At 52.6% G+C, this 10,596-nt stretch overlaps 1 protein-coding gene across 1 annotated transcript; it reads left to right on the top strand.

Moving 5' to 3' along the window:
* Window positions 1–31: 31 nt before the first annotated feature.
* On the top strand, window positions 32–591 carry LOC138511045 (androglobin-like). Its single transcript, XM_069626559.1, has one exon. It carries the CDS (start codon window positions 186–188, stop codon window positions 582–584), a length of 399 nt encoding a protein of 132 aa, XP_069482660.1. The 5' UTR covers window positions 32–185; the 3' UTR covers window positions 585–591.
* The last annotated feature ends 10,005 nt before the right edge of the window (window positions 592–10,596 follow it).

Here is a 10,596-nt window from a genome sequence, read left to right as displayed (position 1 = left end):
GAAACTAGCCTGGGAGACGTGTACAATTTATCAACAAACACTTGGCAAGCCTTCCACCTAAGCCTGAAGAAGAACCTCAGAGTGGTCCAACGACAGCTGAAGAAAGTGAAATAGTTACGCCTCCTGAAACATCTGAAGTGCAACCAGAAACAGACGTAGAAGCACCACCCAAAAAATGGAAAGCCATGGATCTCACACCCTTCATGAAGAAAACAAAGCCAGAGCCAGTGTTAAGAGATGAGGCTATCATACTACAGCAAGAGATGCAAAAAGCTGAGGAGATCCGCCAGTACAAGGAGCTCCGGGAGCAGGTGCTGCAGAAAAGAGTTGAGGAGCAGAAATCCAGAGCGCTGCTGAAGCAAAGGCTGCTGCAAATGTATGAAGATCTGCAGATCTCTCTAGATGCATCTCGTGATCGGATTCTCAGTGCCCGTGAGTCGTACCACAATAAGTTGATAGAGTCAGAGAATGCAAAGCAAGCAGCTCTGGCCTCCCAAGAAGAAGCCCAAAAAGCAGAAGTGGAGAATAAGAGTCCATCAGCGCAGAAATCGAAGGGCGCAAAAAGTGCCGGGAAGAAAAAATAACCCAGTGCCATATGGCTCATGTATTCTATGTAAATGAAGAAACAATTTCTATTTTTGCTACTGATGTAAAGTAGAAAGACATGTCTTATATATAGGTGCCTTTTCGTTCGCATTCTAAAGTGCTTATGAAAAGTATTAACCCCTCTTAATTAATGTAATTACTGCTTTTATTAAAATGAATTACTTGAGAAGTTCAAAAAAAAGAAAACAAGAAAAAAGAAAAAATGACAATTTGCAGACTGGGATCGATTAATAGATGACGCAAAGCAAAGGAAAAAGTAAATGAAAGGATGAAAAGCAGGCATAAAGAAATTTATAGAAGTATTATTGACAAATGATTGAGAAACGGCAAACCCATTGGAACCAAACTAGTGAACTCAGTACTAAAATGAAGGGAAGGCAACACAGAAAAGATATGTTTTTAACATCCTCTGGAGAGAAGAATACTATGCGACAGTGATTCACAGCCCGGGAGCAGAGCTGTATTTGGCATGGTTAAAACAATGGAGACAGGGCCCGATTCATGGAATTATCTGCCCGGTTCAAATTGACTTTGCACTGCTGAAAAGTGACTTTTCACTGCCAACATAAACCCTGATTCATGGAACTGTGAAAAGTGTTATTTATTTATTATTATTTTTTTTTACAACACACCTAATACTGTACCTGAATTCGGTTTCTGAGCGCAGATCCTAGATTCAAACCACTGTTGCTCTGCGTGGTCATGCTTCCAAGACCAGCGTGTTGCCCCTGTGCTATCCTCCTTTCAGGGCATGGCAGGGCTTTCCTCCTTTTGCACGGCAATGTGAGTGCAAAGTTCATTTTGTACTGCAAAAATGAATTTGCACTATTAGGAAATATTGTATTCTTGTGCAATTTTCCATCCATTTATGGACCCCCCCAAACTTTTAGCTTTTGTTTGGCTTTCCTATCCTGACTTTTTCCTGTGGAGCTCAGCCTTCAGCTCCCCAGGGCGTTTGCTCACTTTCAATGGTGAAACGTACACGTCCTTCAGACTGTTCTGTTGGTACTGGGAAACTATGTTTCCCTTAGTCTTTGACTATATTGCCATTTCTTGGTAACTTTTTAATGGTGTTCAATAATATGATATGATATTATAGTTTATTTATATAGCGCCTATATACAATGTGTTTGACAGCACTTCAAGGCAAGAGAGGGAACAAGGGAAAATACAATGACATTCTTACAGCCCATGAACAGTAAGGATGTGAAATTAACTATTGTACCTGGCCTGACAATATTTCTGATAGTGCAAGAGCTAAGACTTAGATAAGGAAGGTTGGGGGAGAGTGGGAAGGAAATGGAAACAGACAGGCGACTACTGTACTAGGCCTGACAACATTTCTGGTAGAGCCGGAGAAAAACAAAAGGTGAGGGAGAGGGGTGGGGAAAGGGAGGGGAGGAAAAATAAAAACAAGTGACTATTGTACTAGGCCTGTCAACATTTCAGATAGTGTGGGGGGGCAAGTATGGGGAGGGGGTGGTGACAGACGAGGTTGCTATCATACTAGGTCCACGGACAATTGTGCCCACTATTTTTTTTCCCTCTGCCCACTTTCTGCTGAACCCTCCTGTGTTTTAAATCACTTTGCTGCCACCGCTTGTCACAGCAAGTATTGTTGACTAATTTAGAGGCGATTCAGTTACTCGAATAAACACTCTGGGGGTAATTCATTGAATTAAGCGCACAAGTGGCGCACGCGGCTGGCGCACAGTGTGCGCGTGCGATAGTCTGCGCCAGCCGCATGCGCCAAAATCCATTTCGGCGCACAGCGTATTCATGGATTTTAGCCACCAAAAGCAGCCGCAGCGCAGAGTGGTGCAGCGACCCTGCAGCAGCACCAGTAACGCCCCCAAGAACGCCCCTTGCGCAAGGAAAAGCCATCAAAATCCCCAATCCAGCGCAAAGGGCTGCGCTAACCCTGGACCAGTATACAGGGCCGCCACACAGCACACGGCAAGCGGGGAACGTGTATTCCTGGGGTTTGTGGGAAGTTTTAACCGTGATTTCAGCAGGGTACGTGTATTTCTGGGGTGCGGGTAAGTTTAACACGCGATTTCAGCAGGGTAGGTGTATTTCTGGGGTGTGCGGGAAGTTCCACACGCAATTGCAGCAGGGTATGTGTATTTCTGGGGTGCGGGCAAGTTCCACATGCGATTTCAGCAAGGTACGTGTATTCCTGGGGTGCGGGAAGTTTAACACGCGATTTCAGCAGGGTACGTGAATTTCTGGGGTGTGCGGGAAGTTCCACATGCGATTGCAGCAGGGTACGTGTATTTCTGGGGTGCGGACAAGTTTAACAAGTGATGTCTGCATGGTACGTGTATTCCTGGGGTGCAGGGAAGTCTAACACGCGATTTCAGCAGGGTACATGTATTTCTGGGGTGCGCGGGAAGTTCCACACGCAATTGCAGCAGGGTACATGTATTTCTGGGATGACGGCAACTTCCACATGTGATTTCAGCAGGGTACGTGTATTCCTGGGGTGCGGGGAAGTTTAACACGCGATTTCAGCAAGGTACGTGTATTTCTGGGGTGCGCGGGAAGTTCCACATGCGATTGCAGAAGGGTACGTGTATTTCTGGGGTGTGGGCAAGTTTAATACGCAATTTCAGTAGGGTATGTGTATTCCTAGGGTGCGGGGAAGTCTAACACGCTATTTCAACAGGATATGTGTATTTCTGGGGTGCGGGGAAGTTTAACACGCAATTTCAGCAGGGTACCTGTATTTCTGGGGTGCGCGGGAAGTTCCACATGCGATTGCAGCAGGGTACGTGTATTTCTGGGGTGTGGGCAAGTTTAACATGCGATTTCAGTAGGGTATGTGTATTCCTGGGGTGCGGGGAAGTCTAACACGCGATTTCAGCAGGGTACGTGTATTTCTGGGGTGCGGGTAAGTTTAACACGCGATTTCAGCAGGGTACATGTATTTCTGAGGTGCACGGGAAGTTCCACACGCAATTTCAGCAGGGTACGTGTATTTCTGGGGAGCGGGCAAGTTTAACACGCAATTTCAGCAGGGTACGTGTATTTCTGGGGTGTGCGGGAAGTTCCACACGCGATTGCAGCAGGGTACGTGTATTTCTTGGGGTGTGGGGAAGTTACACACGCGATAGGACCTGTGCGAGTGGGGTACGTGTATTTCGGGGGTGCAGGGGATTCCTACACGTGAATTGGCAGTGTGGGTCCTCCCAGGTGTTCCCTCTACACCCTCCACAGCCCCTGCAGGCAGACCACACCACAGGGAACTACCCTGCACCCCTGGGCATGTCCCACAGGCAGCCCATCCACCATGGGCATGCACCCCCAGCCAAGCCACATGCCACCTTGCACTAGTGATCACCAACGCATTACCCCCTTGCACCCCCACGCCCCAGCTGTACAGGGCACCTGCTAGCAGGCCCCCACTCATGTCCCCTTGCACACCCACCCCCCAGCATTGTGGGGCACCTACCAGCAGGCCCCCACTCATGTCCCACTCATGTCCCCCTGCACACCCACCCCCCAGCAGTGCAGGGCACCTGCCAGCAGTCCCCCACTCATGTCCCCTTGCACACCCACGCCCCAGCAGTGTGGGGCACCTGCCAGCAGGCCCCACTCATGTCCCACTCATGTCCCCTTGCACCCCCACCCTCCAGCAGTGCAGGGTACCTGCCAGCAGGCCCCCACTCATGTCCCCTTGCACCCCCACCCCCTAGCAGTGCAGGGTACCTGCCAGCAGGCCCCCACTCATGTCCCCTTGCACCCCCACCCCTCAGCAGTTCAGGGTACCTGCCAGCAGGCCCCCACTCATGTCCCCTTGCACCCCCACCCCCAGCAGTGCAGGGTACCTGCCAGCAGGCCCCCACTCATGTCCCACTCATGTCTCCTTGCACCCCCACCCCCCAGCAGTGCAGGGTACCTGCCAGCAGGCCCCCACTCATGTCCCCTTGCACCCCCACCCCCAGCAGTGCAGGGTACCTGCCAGCAGGCCCCCACTCATATCCCACTCATGTCCCCTTGTACCCCCACCCCCAGCAGTGCAGGGTACCTGCCAGCAGGCCCCCACTCATGTCCCCTTGCACCCCCACCCCCCAGCAGTGCAGGGTACCTGCCAGCAGGCCCCCACTCATGTCCCCTTGCACCCCCACCCCCCAAGCAGTGCAGGGCACCTGCCAGCAGGCCCCGACACATGTCCCCAAGCCAACACGTCATCACAATCTAGATCCCTGGCCCTTATGGGCAGCCTCCACATGCCAAACACCCACCCAATTATTGCATCCACCCACATAGAAATGCTAATTACACGATACAACCCCAATGGCAAGTATCTAAATGAACACATGTCCGTCACACACACACAATGGGTGCAAGTGAATGTCAAAAACCATATCATGACATGCATGAAACCAATGAGATAATACCACACATCGAAGTTTGAAGAAAAAAATGTATTAAAAGCAACATGAATGGAATTAAAATCAAACAAACGACAATGGAAATTAAAAAAGAAAAGTTGCATGTCTGTAAAATAATGAAAAACAACAAATCATAATCCAAAGGAAAGGTGTCCAAAGTCACAGTTCCAAAAATGAAATCCAAGGGAAAGACAAAAGTGAAACCATTGCTCCATGGAGAAATCCAAACAAAAATGTAGAATCCAACAGTTACCTATATACAGATGAACAATCCAGGGTCCATGATCCCAACTGAAGAAATGAAACCTATCAAAAACTCCTATCTAATAAAAAAACTATATACAAAAATGTGGTCCATTGTCCAAAACGTCCAAAATAAAGAAAAAACCAAAGGAAACCTAACACTATCCAACTATTTACAAGGGCAGCAGGCAAGTCCAACGGCCCACATGTTGATGTCCCGGGCCAGGGCATCATCGAACTCCTGCTCGATGTCCCAGAGGCGGTCCTCTTCCATGGCCCCGAGCGTTCACAGGGACAATGACACCTGGAACTCCAGGTCTCTTCGAATGGCCTCGAGGCACTCGGCCCGCCTAAGGGCCCTACGCATGGAGTTCTCCGCCCTGACCATCGTGAGCCGTGTCTCTTCCGCCCGCTGCTGCTCCGCATCTATCGCATGGCCCAACCGCTGCCACACAGAAGACACTTCCCGTCCAGGGTCCTCCTGCCCTCCGGCCGATGCCTGCCCCTCCGATGATGAAGGCCCTGAGCCATTATGGCTCCCACCTTGTTGCTGCTGCTGCTGCTGTGCCGCTGCCTGTGCCCTGGCTCCTGCTGCCTGCACATCCTCCTCCAGCTGGGGTGCAGTTGTTGAGGTGGCCACCCCTGCTGGACGTCTGACTCCCGACTGTGGCAGGGATCTGTTGTCCACCAGCCTGGCTGCAGGGTCAGAGGCAGCTCCACAGGGCACCCAGGTGATACATGGTTGGGAAGATGGCATGGAGGACGACTGGGGCATAGGGGGTTCAGTTGAGGAGGGGGTCGGAACAAGGTCCAGGAAACGGAGGAATCCGGCCCTGGTGAGCTGTCCCAGTGGGTCACCACGGTCAACGAGCCATGCGAGAAGACGTGCAGTCTCCTCATGAAAAGACTGCAGGTCATCTCGCATGGCACGTTGACGCAACGCCGCCTCACCCAGGACAGGCTCAACCTGGTGCCGGATAGTCACATCCGCAGGGAGAGGAAGGCCAGTTGGTGTAAGCCAATCCCCTCCCTGAGAACGGGTCTGGACGTAGGCATTCCTGCTGGTGCAAGAGGATGCATTGACAGGATCAGGGACAGGATTGCACACAGGCACCTCCGCGGCGGCCTGTGCTGCCTCCTGTCCCTGGTCCTGCACTGCACCACTAGCACCAGTGGAATCCCCACCTCCAGACCCCATCCCTTGCACGGCCTCCTCCTCCACCAAACCCCCCACCAACCTGGATGACTCCATGCCATCTTCCTCCGTTGGGCCCTGTGGGGTCTCAGCTGCCCCTTCTGCTGCCGAGGAGTCCAACTCCGACCTCCTCCTCTTGGACCACCCCTCGGAAGCTGTGGCCTGGGACGCAGCACAGGACTCCTCACTCCCCGACGAGATGACAACCTGTGAGGGGAGCCGTGCCTTGCGTCTCCGGCTGGCGGTGCGATCCCTGCCGCTGTGCTCCACAGCACCTTCTCCACCCTCTTCATCAGTTGACGCTGTAGACAGGGAGAAATAAAACACAGACATCAGGGCACTGTACAATGGACTCATACACACATGACAGTTATACATGAGTGGCATTGTCAAACTTCAGACATGGCATCACAATCCCCAACACACATGGCATTTCGACTCACACACATGAGCTATTCCACAGCCATATTGCAACAGCCAGCACCATTCATACACATACAACAGCATGAGCAGCCAAAGGTGAGCCAGACATCACATGAAACACAAGGAGTGCACAACACATGCACACACGCCACCACACTTACATGCATGTGTACACCTCTGCCAACTGTCGCAGTGTTGAGATCGGCATCCATGCCACATCTGCCAATCAGTCTTCCACATATCAGTGTCACATGCATCCATGTTGCATCACTGTTGCACCCTTGTCAAATAGACACACATGCACATGTGCACGGTGCAGATACATGCAGCTGGAACCAACATCCATGTGTGACACCACAACCATGCCAACTGACATACACAGTAATCCAAACATGTGTGCTCACACATCTGCATTTGGCTTGCATGCTTACCCACACATACACCATCCATGTGTCTCACACATGAAAGGACTTGCATGTGTCAGCCTCACAGCCCTGTACATACACATCCATACATGGCCCTAGAAAACCACATGTACAACCTGCAGACTACTGGCACACCACCACACGCACAGCTTCCAATCAGTATGCATGTACACTTACCGCTCGACTCCAGACGGGTCTGCCTCTCAAGGACCTGGACGTGGAGCGCTGAGCATATGCGTTCCAGGACCCTCATCTGATGTTCTGACAGGTGGCCCCGGCGCCCCTTAACATCCGCTACCTTCAAGACGGGCAAAGCCTTGTTGAGGGTCCTGGACTTGAAGTCCTCCCAGCGCTTCTTGACTTGTTGGAAGTCGCAGACTGCCACCCCCTCCGCGTTGATGGCAGTCACGATGTCCGTCCAGATCCGAGTCCGTCCTTCCTTGTTGGCGCGTCTTGTTCCGAAGAGGGCATCATACTGACCCAGGACTTGCTCCACCAGGACACCAACTTCGGTGGCAGTGAAGCTGGTGCCCCTCTGCCTCTCTGTCTGGGGGTTGCCAGTGGTGCCAGATGGTGTAGTGCCCGACATGGCAACCCCAGAGGCAGGTGTGGGTGGGCAACTGGGTCTTGGGGCTGGGCTGTGGAGCGATGGTATCCCAGTCGGAAGTCTTCAGTTCCAGCAGGGGTGGTCACAGCAACTGCACCCCTGGCTGATGTGCAGGCAGCAAATAGCAGGGCACGTGGGCAGCAGGCAGTCAGGCAGCAGCAGATGGCAGGTGGGAGCGTGCTTGCGGCTCTGGGGGTCAGTGATTCGGCCTTTTGGGCAGGAGCGTGGTCTTCTGTGTGTTTTCCCGTGGCCAGCTTGATACAGAGTGATTTGGCATGTGGAAAATGTGCACGTCAGCGTGTGATTCGAGGAAAGGCCCCTAGCGCGTAAGCGCATCAGCACTCATACACGCTTTCATTGGACCAAAGGCCCTTCAAGCGTAAGCGCCTCTGTGATGTGACGCACACGGGCGTGCATGGGCGTTTCCCTCGTGACGTTAGCATAGTGGTTCAGCACGCGTGAAAAAACTGCACGTCCGCGTGTGAATGCGTGTAATCCGAGGAAAGGGCCCATGCGCGTAAGTGATGTGACGTGCGCGGGCCTTTCCCCCAGCACGGGTTAAAGGTGAGCAGGGGCAGCAGTTCGCTGTACATGCCTTTCGTGGAGACCAACGTGTGTTGCTGCTTCCTGTTGTTTTGCACGCCATCACAACTTCACAGCTATCAAGGACGTATCTCTTCTTTTGGCTGGGGTATTGGCTACGCGTGTTTTTCTGCATCGCGCTAGTCAGACGATGAGTCGCACACGCTATTTTTCCCACTGCGGGTGCCCCTGTGTATCGCACCCATATTCGAGGTCATAGTAGCCTGTGTGTCCCACGCGTACGCATTATTCGTGTTACTGGGTGCCACCGCGTACTGTGGGAGGTTGATTCCATGCACATAGGCTGCAGGGTTGTGTGCACGGTTTTACTGCAGTTTTGGGGTGCCTGAGCGTTGTGTGACCCGGCAGTCCGTTCCATCAACTGCCATGGGTCCAAGGGTAGTGGTAGCTGCAGGTGCAGCTGTGGACACCGCCACCCAGGCTCAGGGTCTGCCAGCGCAGGCTGCGTTGGCACTTGAGGAGCCCTTGGAAGATATCCAACAGACCAGGAGGGAAACCGTAGGGGCATGCAGGGCTGCTCTGACCAAGACACGTGTCCCTGGGGCAGTTATGTCATCTGCTGCCCCGAACAGCCAGGTGTTGGCAAGTGCAGGGGCATATGCACCCAACAACACCCCGGTTGTGAGTCTGCCAACCAGGACTGTTTCGGTCAATGACCCTGCCACAGCGGATGTTGCTGCGCAGGGTCCATTAGAGGGCACCCCGCTGCCACTGACACAAGTCAGGCCTTTGGTCGCCCCTCCACCTGCCACTCCCTTGGCTCAATCCACCAAACCCACCGGCCATACTGGTCAGGGCGGCATTAGCAAGCCAGCGTCTGTGCTACAGTCCAAGAGGAGGAAGGTTGCACCTGCAGCACAGGCTGGGACCCCACACACAGCCATGACCTCCTGCACATCGAGGAAGAAGCCTTTCTGCAAGCAGGAACTGGACTTCCTCGTGGACTACGTGTGGGGCCACAGCCATGAAATGGTAGTGGGTGCCAATAGTCAGACTACGGCTGCCCACCGTGACACCCACCGGAAGCAAGTTGCGGAACATGTCAGTTCATTCGGCCATGAGGTGCGCACGGCGCAAGAGTGCAAGAAGCATTGGAATGACCTCAAACGCAGCGCTAAGGCTAAGCGTGCCTCAAATTACAACTTGACTCTGGTGACTGGCGGTGGGCCTGCACCAGAGGAGGAAATGCTCACTCTGCATGAGTCACTCGTTGCAGAGTTCATACCACCTGAATCGGTCAAAGAAGTGGGAGAGATGCTGGAATTTGATGCCCAGTCCAGTGAGTGTTGATGCGTGTTTGTTGAGGACGTGTGCGTTTTACTTGTGGGATGTGTTGTGCATGATTGCCACTACATGTGACGTGTACATGGTTCTGATGTGCAAGTAATGCAATGCTTGTGTGATGCATGAATGCTCTGCTGGATGGTGGACATGTGGAGCAGACGGGGACTGTCCGCATCAATACTATTGCACCCTACTCACATGCTGGTTACCAGTATACCCCTCCGGTCCATGTTCCAGCTCACTGGCCCTTCTGCATGTGGCATGGGGTGACATTCCTCTCAGCCCAGGCACAATGTCATAGCATGACTGACGTGCATGTGTCCTCTGCCTGCATGCGGGTACTCCATGTAGGCATGCTCCCTTGCCCCTCCTCCGCCACTCTGCACCCCAGTTCCACCTTTGCACTGGTCTGCTTCAATCTTGCCATTGGGTACTTTCCTGTTCATGCGTCCTGTGTACATGCTAACTTCCAGCGGACAATCTGCCAGACATATGCTGTGTGGTACAGCCTTAGTACTTGATGCAGGGTATCTCACTTGTACTGTGCATAGGTCAGATGCCCCGCAGGGACATGAGTGCCCATTCATGCTCCATGTGCATTGCACGCATGCCCCTATGTGTCCTTGACTGGATGATCACTGCAATACAACTCCTGGGTGACATACATTGCATGGCATCTCATCAGCCTTCCAATGTCAACTGTGGCTAAGTACTGCGTTGCACACATGTTTAGGGTCTGACAATCTGTGTGGGTCACAGGCCTCAGCCTGTTTAATGGCCAATGACTCTGTCCGACTGTTGTAGTGTCTTATT

This window comes from Ambystoma mexicanum, chromosome 6p, assembly GCF_040938575.1.
Source record: "Ambystoma mexicanum isolate Mex_15411 chromosome 6p, UKY_AmexF1_1, whole genome shotgun sequence".
Classification (NCBI taxonomy): Eukaryota; Metazoa; Chordata; class Amphibia; order Caudata; family Ambystomatidae; genus Ambystoma; species Ambystoma mexicanum.
Note: the sequence above shows the minus strand (reverse complement) of the source record. Positions and strands in the feature narration are given on the sequence as shown.